This window comes from Ciconia boyciana, chromosome 18, assembly GCF_034638445.1.
Source record: "Ciconia boyciana chromosome 18, ASM3463844v1, whole genome shotgun sequence".
NCBI lineage: Eukaryota > Metazoa > Chordata > Aves > Ciconiiformes > Ciconiidae > Ciconia > Ciconia boyciana.
In genome coordinates this window covers 9,504,790-9,523,755 of record NC_132951.1, presented here as the reverse complement: position 1 = coordinate 9,523,755, position 18,966 = coordinate 9,504,790, and the positions used below count along the sequence as shown (strand labels likewise).

General features: G+C 44.3%; 1 protein-coding gene across 3 annotated transcripts in view; it reads left to right on the top strand.

Moving 5' to 3' along the window:
* PAPPA (pappalysin 1) overlaps positions 1–18,966 on the top strand; it is a 254,253-nt gene that overhangs the window by 140,414 nt on the left and 94,873 nt on the right. For all 3 annotated transcript variants that reach the window (XM_072883095.1, XM_072883093.1, XM_072883094.1), the window contains exon 7: positions 3,515–4,022. In XM_072883095.1, coding sequence (XP_072739196.1) covers positions 3,515–4,022 — 508 coding nt within the window. The remainder of the gene's footprint in view (positions 1–3,514; positions 4,023–18,966) is intronic.

The following is an 18,966-nucleotide window of genomic DNA, read 5'->3' as shown; positions in this document are numbered from 1 at the left end:
ATCACTACCACGCTCCCTGACATTCAGGATCTCTGCCTATTTGCACTTGGTCTGAGTTACAAATAGCACAGTTAGATCACTGTCTGGCTTCTTTAATTGTCTATCTGTGAGTACTCAAGCATGCAAGCTTTAAATTCACTTTCTGCAAGCGTTCATGTGTGTAAATCTCCACTGCTTGAATGTTCATGGAAAGTGAATACAAAAGAGGCATAAGCATGGCCAAAATGATCTCATTTTAAAATTTGAGACGACACTCATGGAAAATGTTTTGTAGTACTCATCCAGCTTCTTACCAGAAAACCACATTTCTCACATGTGTCTGAAGCAGCTCTGAACCTGGTTGGTCTGATTTCATTTTCCTGAGGTCTCATAGCGTTGTTACGCTGCAGTTACCCCAGGTAGCTGACACCAGCTGTGGTCTGGACTACATGTGAGCCGTGCCCATTGCAAAACTCTGCTGTGGGGACAGTGTCCTTAGTGCTCTGCTTGTGCCTGAGCGTGGTGGGGTCCAACCTGCCGGGTAAGATATTCTGTCATTCTTTCTCAGCCAGTTGTGCCCCTTGCATGAGTGGCTGTTTGCTCCTTGGCAGCAGTTGTGGGAAGGCACTGGAGATCAGGCAGTTCTGATTTACTTTTTAACTTCACCATAGAGCAAGAAAGCTCTAACCTACCTGGATTCTCACCAGCAACACCAGCCAGATAAACAAACCTTAACAGCACCTCCACAACTTGGTCAAAGGGGTTTTTTGTATATGAAAGGTGATTTTGGCTCAAACCCAAGTAAGTACTTTTGCTTACTGTGCAATATATGCATATATCAGTCAATTCCTACTGCCTGGCTCACTATTGACTAAAAGAAGTGCGAGAATATAATAAAAAATCTTGCTGCCTTAGGCTGCTCTAGTGCCCTGCCTTTCCCAGAGGCCAATATTTCACTTGATAGTGATTCATTCTGTATTTGCAAGTGGAATTGTCTCAGCTGGACATTAGAGTCCAATTGGATGGTCCCTTTGTCTTGACCACATAAGAAATGTGGCAGGTGAGTTGTTGTGGCAGTGGCTGCATCCCGAGAGGCTGCCGATCCCAGCTGGCCTCCCCGTACAAGTGTGTGAAGTCTCTGTCCATGTGCCGGGGCAACGGAGGGGCCTTCATCCCAGCCACTTCACTTAACTGCATGACACACCAGGCTGTGTCTGTGGCTGACATTTTGGGTGAAGCCTCCCTCCCAGCCTACCATCCTTGCTCTCTAAGCAGGAGATGGGATTTGACTTCTCCTCACAAACCTCACATTCGCATTTTGTTTGTGTTAGGCAAGGCATGATGCTGTATGAGGTGCTGTTCTATGACTCATCTTGCTGATGATCTCATAAGCCAAAGGATTTTCAGAACCTGCGTGCACAGGGTCAGAATAACTACTACACCATTTATACGAATATTTGTAATTTTCATAGTATTTACCCATCTCTAGAAATCTAGAATTACATGAAATAAGGTTTCCATCCTCTTCCACAATTAAATGAATGTTTCTTACCCAGGTCTAAGTGTTTGATGATAATTAAGAAAGGGTCTCTTTATCTCGACTTCATTGAGGTTTTTAGTCTATGGATGACTACGATTAAGCTCCCATTTTGGGGTAATGATCTGCATTAAACTCCCTGGAGGCTGAGTCCAACTCATGTAACTCCAGGGATCACACCCTGATCTACCAAAACATGTAGGTTTATTCACTATTTACAAGTCTCACAGAGGCCTTGTGGCAGGTGGTGGCAGAGGCCTTGGCAGAGGTGAATTTGCAGGAACCCAAGCGGAGACCACTTTTGAAAACGTACTAGGCTGTGAGCCATTAACCCACTCCATTTTCCTATCTGCGAGATGGCAGCGATAAGATGCGCAGATCTTTCCAAAGCCCTCTGAGATACTAGAGTTAAAAAACACCTTCTTAGGGCTGCAGTCAGGAGCTTGCTGTGAGTCTGCGAGAAAGTCGTTGGAGGGCCCAGCCAAGCACATGCGGATGGCAGCAAATGTTGTGAGATAACGTGAGTCGAATAGGGTATTTGCTACTCAGAAGGATTATGCACAGTACTTGCAAGCTTGCCAGGGGGAAAAAACTTGAGCATGGTAAATGGAATTCTGGCTTTCTTCAAAGTATATCGCTGCTGTGGTAGCTCCAGATCCTGAGGTTAGTGGCATTCCCGCTACTCTGTGGCATGCGAGGAGGAAAGGAGGGCTATGGCATATGTGTGGGTGAGGGAGAAGCGTTAAAAGTTGTGCATCTGCAGGACAATTGCGTTGGATTGCGGGGAGGGCTGCCTGAGATACTGTTCTCAGGGAAAATCTATTCTGCATCTGGGTTCATTTGGTATGAACAGGAGAATTCCCTGTGCTGTTTATCCTTGACAAAAGAGGCACATTTCTAACGCTTCATTGGATCACAGACAATAAGAATAACCTTCACACATTGCCCTTTTCTTTTTAAATTAGTAGTGATGTCCTGTTTGTTCGTGTTTGCCCAGTGCTTTATCTTGCTTTCTTCCTCACTTGCAAACAGCTGTGATCTCTTTTCTCTGCCTTCTCTATTTCTCTCCTCTCATTACCATTCTTTATCTTTACTTTTCCCTTTCTTCTTTTCTGTACTTTGCCTTCTCCCTGTCGTGCTTGCTCCCTTTTTGTGTGATTATTTGGGAAGGAAGAGGGAATTTATAGCTCTCACTGGATTCTGTTACCAACTGTTCCACCCATCTGACCTCTCTGGATCTTGCAGTCCATGACTCTGTGCCAAATTGTAATGTTACCATAGTATTTGGGAACCCAGCAAGCATTGTGGCTTTCATTAGTTTTTAGTAATACCTCCCATATAGTTGAACATAGCCAACGGTGAGAAATGTAAAAGTACAAGTGCCTGTTGTTTCATCACAACGAGTGCAAAGAGACAGCTCAGACCTGTGCTCCATGTGCCTCCAAAAAAAGGGGTCTTACACAACGTGCTAGATTAGCCTGTAAATGGCATAGGAGTTGCCCCTCAACAGCACAGTGCAACAGCTTCTTGGAATTAACAAAAGCTCTTTTCTTGTCTTTGTTAAAGAGAAAAAGATTGCATTTTAGAGTGAGAGGCAAGGGAGTAAGTAGGAGCACGGAGGTGAACAAAACGCAAAGTGACTCTGTTTATCAGGTAAAGTACCAAGTAGAAGAGGTAGAAAAGATCATTGTTTGGCACAGGAGAAGGCACTGGAAATAGGAAATACAGGACCAGATGCACTGGCACAGTGTGTGTTGTGTGGAGTCCAGTCCAGCTGGGCACTTAAACTGGGTTTGCGTCTCTCACCCAGCCAAGAGACATTGGCATTACTTTCCTCCTCTCTATGCTGACCATGCCTGTTCTGCTCAAGTAAACAACTACTTTCCTGGACAGATATGCTCTCCTGCCACCAGTTTGTCTTTCAAGACTCATGCCAATGATAACCCATGTTCTCTAACTTCTTTTGTGCCCTGTCTTTGCTTCCTTCTTTCTTTCCAGGGCACCCTGATGTTGAGCAGCCTTGTAAATCCAGTGTCAGAACATGGAGTCCCAACTCAGCAGTCAACCAACACACAGTGCCCCCAGCCTGTCCTGAGCCTCAGGGCTGCTACCTGCAGCTGGAGTTTCGTTATCCCCTGACTCCAGAGTCCCTCACAGTCTGGGTGACATTTGTTTCCCCGGACTGGGACTCCAGCGGAGCAGTGAATGACATCAAGTTGCTCACCATCAGCGGGAAGAACATTTCTCTCGGGCCGCAGAATGTCTTCTGCGACATCCCTTTAACCATAAAGCTGGATGTGGGACAAGTGGGCGAGGAGGTTTATGGGATCCAGATCTACACTCTGGATGAGCACCTGGAAATTGATGCTGCCATGCTGAGCTCTGTCCCCCACAGCACGCTGTGCGCGGACTGCAAACCCATCCAGTACAAAGTCGTTCGGGACCCTCCTTTCCAGTCTGGATCTCCAGTTGTCATCTCAAACCTCAGCAGGAGATTTGTCGACACGTAAGTACTGCTTTCCAGAAAGCTGAATAGACTTGTTCAGAGAAAAACAATAACCTGTTCTCATCTTGTTTAATGTCCAGCATCACAATTGATTGTTAGGATTTTGAACTAGACAGACATACCAAGTATCACCAAGAGAGGATATACTCATAGTTTCTCTCTGGAACCAGGAGCGTCACACCCAGGTGAAATAGCCTGAGATTTCATGGATAGTTTTTGAGAAATTTCCGGGCTAGTTATGCAGAGACGTGAAATTCAGGCTTTGCTTAACCAGAAAGGATATTGAAAACTACCTGAGCTATGATAAGTTAAATGTTTAAGATAACCTAAATGAGGACCTCTGGAGTAACACGGTCATCATTTCCTTAGAAATCTTTTGAAAGTAATATTTTGATGGAGAAGGAGACAGAATGGCTTTCAGTGCTGGAGCACCAATTAACTGCTAAAGAAAGAATTCAAAAAAATACACTTGCATGTTCAGGTATATAAATGTATTTCAGCCACTTTCATTTTCTGCTTTCGCATGTCACTAAAACAAATAGTGTTGGAGCGGGACTGTTCTAACATAGTACTGCACTAGTTTGTTGTAGGGACTGAGTTTCATCCCAGATGCAGTTATGCTCATCTAGTCAAGGAATGTATGATTGTTGAGGAAAGTCCAACTTCAAAATATTTAACGATTTGAAGGAGATCCATGATCTACCCATAGGCATTCTACAGCAGCAAGAAAAACATCTTTTGCATAACATGATTCCCTGGAAATGATTCACTCATTTGTGGGAACAACATGAAGCTCTTTTGAAAAATGAACACCAGATAAAAGGAAACCTGCTAAGAAAACTGCACTCTAATTTAGAAAAGATGATCTAATTAGTGCAGCTAATATCAAGGAAGCATACATCATTATGGTCTTCTAAAGCATATTTAAATATAATAAAAATGATTAATTAACAATTCAGTAATCACGAGCTACCATCCCTTTCATGGCCCAATTATACAGCCCAGAAGATGCAAATTGTCCCTACGGGTTTAAAAATTCAAGGTAACTAACAATAGTGAATATAAAAACAAGACCCAGGACATCACTGAGGTTACTCATGTGCTGAAAGTTAAGCATGTGCTTAAGTAGTTTCTTGGGTTGTAGCCTTGTTCCAACAATTGCTGGCACTTAACATGAGATGAATATTGGCATATTGGAAACATGGAAAATGGTGAATTTTCCCATGGTTTTGCTGTGAAAGCATCTTTGCCTGAAACCTGGCCCTCTCTCATTGGAAAATGGGACTGGTTTGGTTTGAAATATTTGCATACCTTAGCACAAGTTCCCACAGAAACAGGTCCAGTTTTGAGTTCATAACAAAATGTGGGGGGAAAAAAAAAAGCCCAAAACATAACTTGTATTCTGAGCTCTATTCCCTTGTCTTTTATTATGATTTTGTGGGTGACTTCCAGCTTATAGCCAGCTGTAGTAAAAGGGTGCTCTAATAATTAAATCAGTAGCCAGGGATTAATGACAATTTTCCTGTGCATCATTGAATAAATCACATGGGGTAACATTACTGTACCTGTCTGTATGTCTCATCTAGTTACATAGCCAGCTAAAAATCAGACATAAAATTTACATTAGTCTTTCTGGGCTCTACCTGTGATCAGTAGACAGAAACGGATGCTCCTGGAGGCTGGCACAGCCAACCTAACCAAACCCTCTAGTCTAGCTGGCCTCAGGTTGTGTGTGTCTTTCCAGGGAGTACAGGGAAAACCCTGCCAGTGAGCTTCGATGTGATGCTTGGAAAACTGAAATGAAGGTTTCAGTCACTGGGTGAGGAGTCAAAGATGCAGATTCTTAAGCATTTGTAGTTGGCTTTGATTCAAGACTTCAGCATGTGTTTGAAATCTTGAAAAGTGGGGTGATGTTTTTATCCTAATATGCCTATGTGCATAGCACTGATCCCTATCCTCTGGTGATGGGGGGGGTCGTGCAGATTTGTAGGCTGATGCTGTATGTCCAGGCTGCTGCTGGTCCATACCTTGAGACACAGCAAACTCGCTGAAACTCTGCGTGGGTTTGTGGTTATGTGGTAGAGGCAAAGGCAAGATGAATTTTCTGTTAGCACCTTATGCAAAGAGTAGCTACAGTCCTTATACTCTGTAAGCAGGAAGGAGGGAAGATGCTTCAGGGAAGTCAGGGACAGAGGTGTTGGGCTATGCTCCTATGTGTGTCTATATATATGTAGAGGTAAATGCAATCTCTCTCAACCTGTTTGCATCTACCTGTTTGTCTCATTCTGTACAGCTGGAATTCAGCATATCTGTGCCACCAGACTTTGCAGTCCCTTTATCTCTCTGTAAGCCCCAAGCCAGTTACCCCTCCTTTATGCTTTTGCATGTTTTCCATATTAAATAAAATGACACCCCTACATGTTCTATGGAAGGTTATTTTGAAGGTAGTCGCATATCTTTACTTTTGCCTCCTCTGACCTTGATCTTCACTTTCTCTTTTTCTCCCAAAGAAAATATTTGCTTGCACTGTTATCTGTGAGCAAGATCCTTTCCCCAGGTGTGGCGATGCTGAAAGAAAAATTAATTTCTCCTACCTTCTTCCCATCAAAGAGAGGGAAGTTCTCTTTAAGCTGAGAGGAGAGACAGCCTTTAATGGATAGCCCTTGCCTAGTCAGCACTGGGTGCTCCACAGAGGAGACTAAATAACTAGAACAGTGGAAACCTTTTATTAAGAAATGCAAAATAATGCCAGACCTTCTGTTCTCAAGCTGAATTTTAATCTCAGCTCTTGGCTCAAGCTGAGGCTAACAATCATTTCTAAGGGACAGGACCTTATCCTTGGACCTTATAGAAACCAGGCAAGATACACTCAATTCCACTGAGTATGATCAGCCAGAATTGCTGGTATCTGTGATACAAAATGAGAGTCAGAGCCTAGGAAGAAAGCAGAAAGCTAAATAAATCAGTGGGGGAAAAAAAGAGGTCAGGCCAGGTGCAGCACAGAACTGCTGAGTCTTCACACCACAGCGAGTGATAAGGAAGGAGCCTCATCTGCAAGTCTCAAAGTCTCAGCTCACAATTTAATCCAAAATTCGGGTTGTACTCATACGTGGAGGGTTTCACTCTGGCTGTTCTCTAGAAATAATGTGCAAGTTAGTCACAATGGCAAATGTGGTAATTGCTTTGCCCTCTCTTTGCCCTCTCTTTGCCCTTACTGTAGCGCTTTTACGCTCACATCATTGCAGTTGGAAAGTAATTGTTGCTCTTGCATTTGTTTGTAGCAACCACTGATTTTTTTAAGAGCTCAGTGAGAAGTGAGTGCCCTCAACGAGATGCTCTCCTGAGGATGTCACGGGTACAGTTAGGTGTCAGTCCCACCAGGACAGCCTGGGGTGAGCAGCCTGTGTACCCCATTGCACTCTCAGTAGCCAAATTTGCGAGTGGTGAGCAGCGGGGCGTGCTGGCGAGATCCACGCTCTCCCCTCTGGCAGGCCAAGCTGAGAGATACCGAGGTTAGTTTTGGAAAGTTGTCAGAATAACTAGAAAAGTTTCTAAGAATTGGAAATTTTCCCAACTTTTCTGCCACAGACTTTGTAGGAAACCTCAAAATGGTGGATGGTGATGGATCGGGTCGTCTTTGTGGTGTTAACCTGTAGGCTTTTTTCAAGACAAAGGCATTGACTGAAATAACCTTAGAAAGAATCCCAGCATGAAGCCCTGGTACGAATTTTGGTTTTGCAGAGCTGAGCATCACTGAGAAGCAAGAATGCTGTCCTGTGATATATTCATCTGAGCCATTCCTACACTGCCTAGAGCTTTAGTACCTACGTGACACCTAGAGATACTGCATTCATGCTTGAAAAAGAAAGAAAAAGGAGAGACTGAGAGAGAAACTTGCATTTTCTCATATAGGGAATACGTTTTTCTTCTTAGTTTTGGCTATTTTACACCTACATTCTATGGCTAAACCTTTTCTGTTGCTCAATAATAGCTGGAGGGACTGGTCATCATCTGTGTACAGTTGTTGTTTAAGTAAGTACAATATTTTAAAATATTTTGTTAGAATTAGGAGTTCCATTCAGTGCTAAGCTTGTAAACTCCATGTCATTTACTGTATTTTAACTCTGCACCTAAGACGGTGGAATGCAGATCTCACTCGGGCTTCTTGGAGTGATTGCAGAATGAGTGAGAAATTAGCATCATCGAGACTGCAAGTAGTTGGAGAGCTGCTGTGGAATTGTTCATGGGTCCTCAGCGTTTCATGTGCTTTAGCATTGTACTTTATCCAGAACAACTGTTTGTTTCAAAATTTGCATTATTGATGCATTTGCCATTTGTTACTGGTATCCAATCAGAAGGGCGTATGAGAAGTGACTTGTCAGAAACCCCAGATGATGAGTAGTTGAAGGAGATGGAAAACAATTCTTAGTCTGAAGGTTCCTACAAATATGAACAAGCAGAGAGGCTGGAGAATCAGCAGTGGCTATTCATAATGAGCAATAATTCATTACAGCCAATTATTGGTGTGCCTTTTAGCCCCTGAACTCAATAGGAAGACTGCATTTACATGACACAGGCCCAGCTGAACAAAAGACTGAAAAATATGAATATCACAATGATGATATGTAAACCTAAGTTCCTGCTGAATGCAACACTAAAATTTCATGGCAACATCTGTCCTTATTATGGCATTCCTTCCTTCATCTTGAAGATCTGTTTCTCTATTTTCTGAAGGTCTACCAGCCAGAGGAATGTATGATCTAAAGCAGCTGAAATGAATTGCCAGATCCATCTGTCATGAAGATAATTAACACCATATTTCCACCCAAACAAGATACAGATCGCTGGGTGGATGTTCTCCTGACACCAAAAGCTGAAGCCCATATTATCACCATCTTCTGCTCACCCCTCCTCCACGGTTACCGTGCCAAACCTCTCTTGATATGCCAGGAAATACTGGGGAGTATCTAAGATAGGACTGAAATGTTAAGAAAGCACTTTACACGCCCAGATTTATCTGCAAGAGCTGCTAGGTTGTCCGTTCAATATCAGCATGCTACACATCTGGATTCCCAACAGGCTTTAGAACTGTACATGGTATTCCAGATGTCCTTGTGCACGTATACTTACCCAGCTACCTTGGAAATGCCTTGCCTTGATGTGTGCAAGGACCTCGTGTGCTTTTATTGTGGATACATCCCACTGATGGTTCATAGTTGTCTTGCAATTGAATAAATACAACCAGCTGCTTCTTCCCTTCTCACTTGCAATGAAGAGCTCCCAGCTTATGCTGTATTTCTTGACCCTACATGCATAATATTGTCTTATACCAACATATGCACCATTTCGAGACATCCAGTCCTGTAAATTAGTCATTTCTACATAATAACTCCATACTTCTCTGCATTGACTGAGCATATTTACCAATTCTGTGTTGTCTGCGGATACTTGGATTTTTGCGGTTCGGATCTTTATTTGCAGGAAATGTTTGTGAGTTAACCTCAAAGTGATAACTGAAAGACAAATTTCCATTTTCATTCAAAATTCTCTTTCGATCCAACTTATTATAGCTACTAGAAGTGCAAAATAGTGTCATCTCTTGTTGAGTCCCTAAGTATTTGATGCCTGCTCTCATGCCTAGCAGTACCAGAGACCTGCCATTATTAAAAGCATTTGTTCTCTAGCCTGCATCTAGGAGGTTTCTTTCCCATAATTACACATTTTTCTGTATTATTTCTCTCTAGTAATATGTTAGAGATCCCTATCTGTATCCATATGAAAGTTTACAGCTCATCTCCAGTAAAAACACTTTTACCAAGCTTCAACAGGAACAGATTTACTCTTATTCACGCTTTCTTGCTCATTCCTAAGAGCTTCCCTATCGTTAGTTTACAGTGCTGCATGGACAAAGCTATTTTGAGCTTTCCCAAGAAGCAAACACCCTTCTGTCCCACCAGGTTTCTCTTACCCCTCTAATTTCCCATTTCAGGTACCGGACTAGTACTGCTAGTTCTTGCCTAGTTCTTCATCCAGAGTCCTTGCATTAAGGAGTAAATGTTTCAGGTGTTCCTCTCTGACCCTAGTTTCCCAGCTGGATTAACGGCCATGCTGTCACTGTCCGAAAGCCTCGGTGTGTCAGAGAAGAGCTCTGAGTGTATCGGAGCTGCCTGTGGTCAGTTTTGGCAAAGCTGTGAAGTTTAATATTCAGCTGGTGTAGGACAGCGTAGCAGTCCTGGAGCTCAGCAGAGGTGCTGGCAATCCGCTAGCAAGCATCATCTGTCTTCACGCCTCTCTGAGGCCCTCTCTAGCCTTGGCTGCATTGTCAGCTCCTTCCTTGTGCAGCCAGTATTGATTGCCCTGTTTCTGCTTAATGAACCTGGAAATTTCCCATGATGAAAGAACAGAAATATATGGGATGATTGCCTGTCCCACACCTTCCCTTCCAACAGTGGGAAAATGGTCATAGGCTCATCTGACCCTAACAGAGGTGAAGTGCTGGTAGGAAGGAGAGTCCTCCACCCAGCAGCATCTTCACCACCAACATCCCCCTGGGGAAATGCTTTCCATTCCCAAACACTGTGGCCTCGCCTCTGGCTTGCACGGCAGCGGGGAGCTGGGACTGGGCAGGGAGGCAGCAGGGATGACTGATCCTGCTCCCTGTGCCAGGTAGGAGAATGTACCCCTGCTCTATACCGAGGGCTCACTAAGCCAGGAAGAGGAAAACTGTTTCTTTTCCATCTACTGTTCCTGCGTCTTTCCTTCACATATGTTGTGCTGCTAAATACCAAGGTAGCGGTTGTTATTATTTATAGCTGCCAGTAGCGTGCCGGGCATTTTACAGAAGAAATACTCCAGGTGCCTTCTTTCAAAGAGCTCACAATTAAATGTTAGAGGCTAGCAGTGCCGCTGCTCTCAGTCATTATATATCTCCACTTGGCTGATGTGACTTGACAGCTGGAAGCCACATTCTGATGGTTTTCCTTCTTTCTTGCTTTCTTCATTAAAGATGCCAGGTTATCTCTGCAAAAGAATAAAACCTGCTTCCTGACCCCACACACAGAACAGATAGAGCAATTTTTTCCCTTACCACCCTCTGCCAAATTGCCTTAACCCTGCCCTGGAGAAGAGCAAGAACAATTTGACTGTCTGTGCCCATTCAGTTGGCACCTTTTCTGCTCAGCCTGTGCAAAGATGCCATTTGGTGCCAGCTGTAGTGATAGATCTGTGATTCTTCACTGTTGCGGTTTCTTATGTAACGCTGTAACTATAGCTGGCACTTGACAAAATCCATAGCTTCTGTTCTGTCTCGGCCACACATGATGCAAGAATAAGGTAGTAAGGGCGGGTTTATATCTTTATGGGTTTGTGATCCTGAGACAGGGAAGCCCAGAGGAATTTTTCAGCCTGGATCTATCTTCGAAGTGTGGGATTGCTCTGAATGACCCCCAGCTGCCTCTCTCACAGAAATGATTCAAGAGCTTGGGAAGAGCCAGGAAAGAGGGACTTCCCCATTTGGGGAATGACACTTTGCTTTGGGATCGGCTCTGCCGGCTCTGCTCCAGCCAGGGACTCCTCAAGAACTGCTGCTACATTGGATTCATGTCTCCAATGTACCTCTTGGGCAATACGCAGAGGCTGTAGAGAGATCAGACCCATAGACTACAATTTAGCTGTATGCAAGTGTCCCTGAAAAAGTGAACGTTAATGGCTGTCCTGTTATTAACCAAACAGATACTATTAGAAATTGATATATTTAATCACTCCCAGCCAGGGCGGAATTTGAACTCATGACCTAGAAGTAGTAGCAGAGTTTTCAGCTGCAGGAAAAAAAAAATGAAGGTCAAACAGGACTTTTCCTGCTGGGCAAAATAATTTATTGCAGGTGAAACAGTCTCAGATATGTGGTAAATTAGGCTGTGCATTATCTCATGGATAATAATTTCTCTCTGATGTTTGCCTTCTTGTGTGCATCTTTATTTTGGGCTCTAAATAAGATAAGAAGCACCAGAAATCTCCTAGGAATAACAAATGCATTTTCTTTGCTTGATTGAGGAAAGAAATATTGGACAGACATGTGTTATGCAACAATTTAAAAATAACTCTCTTGTAAAACTTGGAGTGAGCCTCAAATACCGCAGAAGAAGCAGAAATGTGTTACTTACCTTTTTATCAGCAGCGTCAGCCAGTACATCTTTTTTCAGCTACTTTTACTGAACTATTGGCCTGATCATTTCCTGGGCATTTTATTTTAATATATTTTCCTAGGAAATAAATTCTGAGTCTCTGTTAAAATTGGAGCTACACTCAAACAGGCAAGGATTTGAAAACAACGCTGCAGTAAGACTAAAATACCTGTGCTGTCCTTAATACCTTGTTGGATACAGCCACAGACAAGACAGAAACCTTTTAGGTGTATCATTGCATGACATGCAATGCACTGAACACACTGTGGGCCCAAGGCACCCATCGTGTGATTACTTCACCCAAAGTTGACCTTAGTATTTCTGGCCAGGATCTTCTTGGGTTGGGTATCTCCATGCTGATGCCCTAATTCCAGCATTTTCCTGGAGCTTTTTGTGACAGGAGGGGCAGGGTGGAAATAAAGCTCATTCTTTCCTGCAAATTGTACCCCAGTGAGGGTGCCTGGAATTGGGCACCCCAACTTATCAGCCACTACTAAAAATCCTGGCCCTGAGAGCTCAGTGCAGTAAACGAGATCATTTATTAACAGTGGTAGAGATTTTTTTGAAATGTAAGACCAGTTGCAGATGTAATGACAATAGAGGAAATTAGCTCATGATGGGATTTTAGAAAGAGGCTAGTGGAAATATGTTCAGTAATGTTCAGTTATTAAACCATTAAAGATCCCACTGGAGACCAGCTAGTAGGATTTCTCATAATCTGAAGTGGCTTAAGGCAAAACACAGAGCCCCTAAGGAGGGAAATGACAAAACGTTCCTTTGCAATAGTCACCTCATCTCCTCGCCATCACTGTGTGCCCTGCTATGTGGCGTGCATGACAGCACATACATCTCTCTTACACATATGCACATGTACATATAGGCTCCCTCCCTCCTCCTGAGGAGCAGCGCCTCAGGAGTGCCACAGCCCCCGTGCCCTTACCCTCCAAAGCAGAGTTTCGTTGAGGAGAGATGGTAGAGGTCAAACCAGAGAAAACTGCAAACATCTGTGTTCGCTTGGGGCCCGGTCTAAGCCCTACTGAAAATGCACATAATAACTTCCACTGGCTTCAGGAGCCTTTGGATCAGGTGCTGTGAGCATCTCCTCCCATGGCTCTGTTTACCATTTTGGTGGGATTACATGGAAACGGGAGGGTATTAAGTTCTGAAAATCAGGTCTTGGCTCAGGACTGTTGAAAGGAAATCCTAGAGGTCGGGTCTGGATTCAGAGAAGCTGAAGAACATTATTCTGCCAAGTTGATGACCCTAAATTGGGAATAGCCTTCTGCCCACAGGGAGAGCTGAACCTGACGAACTGGCACGGGGCTGAGGGGAGCAGCCAAGGTGCTCCCAGCTCTGGTGATGAATAATCGACATCCAAAAGTTGAGGGGTGGTTGTTGGGGTCCCAGACCCTGTGCAGGGTGTGTATCAGGCACTTCTCCTGCAGCGTGGTCTGAACCAGCGCTGGAGCCCACGTGGGTGCTGCTGCTGGCGGTCCTGCATGGCAAAGCTGCACCACAGCTGGGATGTCGTTAGCGGTATGAGTAATCAGGCAGTGCTCATCGAGAGGCATGATGCAACAGGCAAAGGTTTGCCAGTGACGATGATGGCCTTTAGAGCAATTAACCTGTCCTAACCTGCCTGCTGGTCGTGTTCCTGTTTTCTCCCTGCTGTGCCGGTATACCGGGGCACTATCCTCAGGTGGTGGATACTGGCACCATTCCCTTGAAATCAATAGAGAAGTTCTGGCTTCCACCGGTTGGAAATGGGGCTTTCTGAATTTCGTGTCACAGATCTTTCCTTCCTCAGTCAAAACATAACAGCCTTCCCTCCTGCAGTGGCTGCATCTGAGCTTCACGTTAAGAAGCACTCCTGTCTCAGCTTAGGGTCTGATCGCAGTGGTGGAGAAGCAAACACAACAGATTTTCCCCTGCCTTCCCTGCTTCTAATAGCAACCAGGTGCTCTGACTCTTAACCTGTGTGCTGCCGTGAAATTGCCTGTCTAGTGCAAACACCCATGTGAGGCCCTGGGCCTCTAGGATTTACTTTATCCCAGGATTTGTAACCCAATCTCATTTGGATCCTCCATTTATATCATCTTTAAAAATTCATAATTTTTGTTTTTGTTGTTATTTAAACATGAAAGTAGAAAATTATCTGTTGACATTTATTTTTTTTCTTTTGAGAAAAAACAAGAAATATCTTTAAGGCCTTGGCTGCAAACTTTGTTTTTTATTAAATGTGCTACTGTGTTTTAAATTGGTACCAGGACAAAAATACTTGGACAATTATATAAAAGTCTGCTGGAGTTAATCAGTTGCATATATATCTATATGTTTGCTACTTAAAAAAGTTATGGTTCTTGCATGAAAGACAGAAGGGAGCGGTCTGTGTAAAAAACAAATGTTCAAAACCAAATGTGTTTAAGGTCCTAAACAGGACCTGGTTTTCAGAGCAGAGGTGCTACAGCCAGGCACCTAGTCCTGCGCCAGGGCATCTTGTGCAGGCAGGGAGCTGGTCTGAGCAGCAAATGCACACATTTGAGGAACAGACGAGCAGCTGAGTTGCAATGGTTTAAACCTGGAGTATTTTTCTCAGGTCTCTAAAGTTACTTGAGATTTACACCAATGTAAACAAGAGCAGAGCTGCACCCTAAGTGCCTGTTTTGATTTTGTGGTGATTATGAGAGCTGGTGGTGACTTTGGTTCGTAGCAGTATTTCATGGAACAAAGGACATTTTCCTTTTCCTAATAGATTGGATCCCTCAACCTTTGACTTCAGTCTCAAATACGTGGGGTCTCATTGTACTGCATAAGTGGGTAAGGTGGGTTTTTTAGGTGTTACTAGAGATACCTTCCTCGTACAGTCAGGAGCAAAAGTTGAGTTTGGGCATTGTCTTGATGCCACTGCTTTGAATGGTGATACTCTGGGCTTCAGAGAGCAGAGACACCTGATGGTACAAAACGTACCCCACCAAGTATTCAGCTGAGATTATCTGTTCAGGTCATTGGCTGCTCTGCCGTTCTTCCTCAGAAGTACCCAGTTCAGGTTTAAGCTGGGTTTGAGAGCAGAAATCCGTCATCCAGTCCCCACTCTCCCATCCAACTTATAAGCCTTCATTTAATACTTCAACTACTCTGTTTTGATTTGCTTGTCAACAAACAAATCATAAAGAGCAAACCCACCGCCCCTGTTGGGACCTATCTTATCATGGGTAGAGAGAAAATCCTCTCTGAGGCCATTTCTTCGGTGTTTATGTCTTCTGAGTCAGCTCAGTGTCTGAGAGAGAGGCAGGAGACTTGTTTTGAGGCCTTTGCACCTGCCATGTTGCTGGGCTTATCCAAACAGCGAGAGATCGGACTGCAGCTGAAAAAACAGCCCATCGCAAGAGCTCAATATTTTTTACGTCTTTCTTTTGTTTACAGCATCCCACCCCTCCTCTCTCCCAACTGCAGAGCCGGGCAGGAATTCTCTTAATTATCTTCTGCCATGCTTCTCATGCCATTTTTATTAAAAGAAGGAAAGGCAAGGCAAGGGGGAGCGTGTGCAAGAGAGGAGATAAAAGAAGAAAATGGTCATATTGGCACAATCAACGTTAATGCAGGAAAAAGGACGGGAGTTGGGGAGCAAATATATTCAGGTTGTCCTAAAGTGAACTCAGCCCCTGGGTTACTCTTTATCAATTGCTTTTGGAGCACCTGAGGATGGGGGAGCCTGCAAACACCCCGGCGGCATTGCCAAGAGGTAAAACCCAGCGCAGTTTAATGACCCACTCTCTAAGTAGCAATGAAGAGAGCAGTGTTAGCTCTTCTGATCTAGAAACATCGAGCCCTGGTTCAGTGCCCAGGACTGGAAAGCTCTAAGCATGTCTGAGCTTTGCAGTGCTTCTTCACTGAGTTAGTGGGTATTTGGGGTATTTCAGGACCTCTGTAAATGACGTTGAGATTTTCAGTGGCTGTGAGCAGCATGGGGGAACCAACTGGACAGCTCCAGGCTGCGGAAGATGGGACTGGAGCTGGCATAGACCTTCAGCTCTTCCGTGCGTGGTCGTATTCAGTCCTCCTTGAGCAGCTGATCCAAAGCATTGCAACAAGTGAAGATGTGGGTTGCTGCTGTTTGCTGCCAGCAGATTTCCTGTTTTGCTCAGCAGGCTTTCTTGCTAGGGAAGAAGAGCAAAGGCGACAGTGTTAGAGGGAAACAGGGATGTTGCTGGCAGACTCATTCTGGGCTGTGGAGAGCTGTCCAGGAAACGTTGTCTTTTGGCTCAAGAGTTTGGTGGCTATTTAAGGTCAAAGAAAGATGGGTCCTTCATGAGGACACTTGAGGTGCAGAATCTGCCTGTTTCACATGACACTGCCTCTGACAGCCGTAATTTAATTGGGGATGCCTAAGACCTTGTCGTCTTGTCCTTAAATAACAGGAACACTGTCTGCTTTCATTGCTTTCTGGCCATGTATGTTTTCATAGGGCAGAAGCTACAATCAGCCTTAAGGATATTTTCAATTTTGTTGGAAACAAGTCTTTGCTGTATAAAAACCCTCTCTGCTGTTATTTGTAGTAGGAAAAATATATATGCTATTGTAGTAGGGAGAGAGGTGCGGGATGTTTGCTTTCTTTGGGTGCTTTCACTGAGTCTCGAGTGCTGCACTGTGCCCTCAGATGCTGAAGCCCTACAGTGGGCACTGAGCAGAGGTGGTTGGGGCAGCGTCAGCCCTTGCAGATCTGCTGGCACTCGAGGGCATGTGTGTTGCTGCTGTAAATTCAATGATCCTTTAAACCCACCTTGGTCTGAGTAGAAAACAACTTCCCAGAGGTATAATTTTTCCCATAAGTTTTACAGGAACACCCGAACTGAAAGCAGAGGTCCCTCGCCTGGGGGACACAGCAAGATTAACTTTACTGCCCAGCCTCCCCAGTAAAAACAGGAAAAGAATTAGAGGGTTTTGTATTTCTGACCCTGGACCTGTCACTCGCCACAGCAGACAGGAAAGTTGCCCTCGTGGTATTTCACGTGGCACGTCCTAATTCCCCCTCTAAGCAGAGGGCTTGAGTCATTGCTTTTTAATAAGACTGCCTCCCCACGGGCGGAAGCTGCAGCGATCAATGCAGCTTACTCAGTTCTCGAAAAGGTCATTAAAAGACCATAGATATAAATTTAACAGAGTGTTTGTTCACATCCTTAACACTAAAGATGTTCTTCTGTCTCACTTCCTTAAGTAGCATTGTACGAAGCTGGCGTGTGTTGGACCTGCCTGACAGAAGAGTTGAAAGAGCACAATATCACTGTTAGTGTGTCATCAGGTCCGAGGGAAGGTGGGGGAGAAAATAAATGGTCAAAAATCACACTTTTATCACCACTTGGAGCAGAGCTTGTTTTGCTGACATCTCCAGATACAGTCTGTGATATTGACCTTGGTGCCCATTAACTATATAGGAGAGAATAAATTCTTTTTTTTTTTTTTTTTTTTTTGGCGGGGGGATGCCCCTTCATTCCTGCATTCCTTCCTCCCTCCCTCACTATGGTACTGGATTACTGCCCGAAGTATTGCACATATCATCCCTTTAGCAGCTATATTTTTCTGAAATGTGGGTACTGTGAAGGAATGCTAAAACTCTCAGTTGCTGCCGATATGATATCTTTAACAGTTCAGGAGCATATAAGTATCTCAGGTTCCAGTTGTTGAGTTGTGAAATGCCACATCAGCTCAATCAGGTTTTTGCCACTAGTTGCATCAGGCCAGGGTGAACTGAAAGCGTGATGGCTTGTGTTTGAGTTTCTAAGATGGCTTTCTGGTGCTCCAGTCGAGGCACGTCTCCAGCTCTGGTTGCGTGATGCTGGAGGGCACCTCTGGAGCACATGTGCTCCCATTTCTGGTCTTGTCTGGGCATGGCTGGTTTGTGGTGCTGCCCCTGGGTGTGACAGCCTGGGTCTTCTCTGCCATCCCCAGCGGGGGGAAGGCTGTGAGGCTCCAGGTTGCTCTCGACTGAGCTGTCCAAAAGGGAAGCTGGGATGAGGATGGGGAGGATTGGCCCCACGCCTGCAGTGTGGGCCTGGAGAGCTGGCTACCAGTCCTGATGCTGCTTTACAGTGCCTGTATGTCCCTAGGCATTTGTCTTCCCTTTCTCTGTATTTTAACCTAAGACAAGGATATTATGTTCATAGCTCATGGGGTATTGTGAGCATAAATCAGCTAATGGCTATTTTGTACCCAAGCTGTGTAGAAGTAAGGGAAGTCAGGCTGTGCAAATACCTAAATGTATGTGTAAGGAATCAGGTATTTTGCTCACCTTCTTTTTTGGAGCAGAAATGGCCTTTTCTTTTTCCTGTCACTAAACTATAAGGTTCATTTGGCTGTCGGGACGTATCACTTCTCCAAGAGCTTTCCTTTTTTGAGCAGCAGGCTGCAGTTGGAAATCTGCCCTCACCAGTGTGTAGCAGGTGACAGGATTAAATCAAAGGCCACTGCCACAAGGCCAGCAGTCACTCTTCTCCGACGTCTATAGGGTCCTCTCCCCATACGCAGTTTTGCATTCACAGGCCATGCAGTTAAATATGCTAGAGTCCTCCCCACCTAATAACTTTCATTTCCAGTTTTCTGTCTTATTCACCCACATACATGTTCATCTCCAGTCACCTAATAATTCATAAACACCATATTCTTTCCCGTGCTTAATTTAGTACTGTCTTCTTCCATTATGTTCTGCCAACTTCCCGCCCTGTACATAAAAAAATGTGAACTTTTCCTGTTTTCCGTTTGCTTAC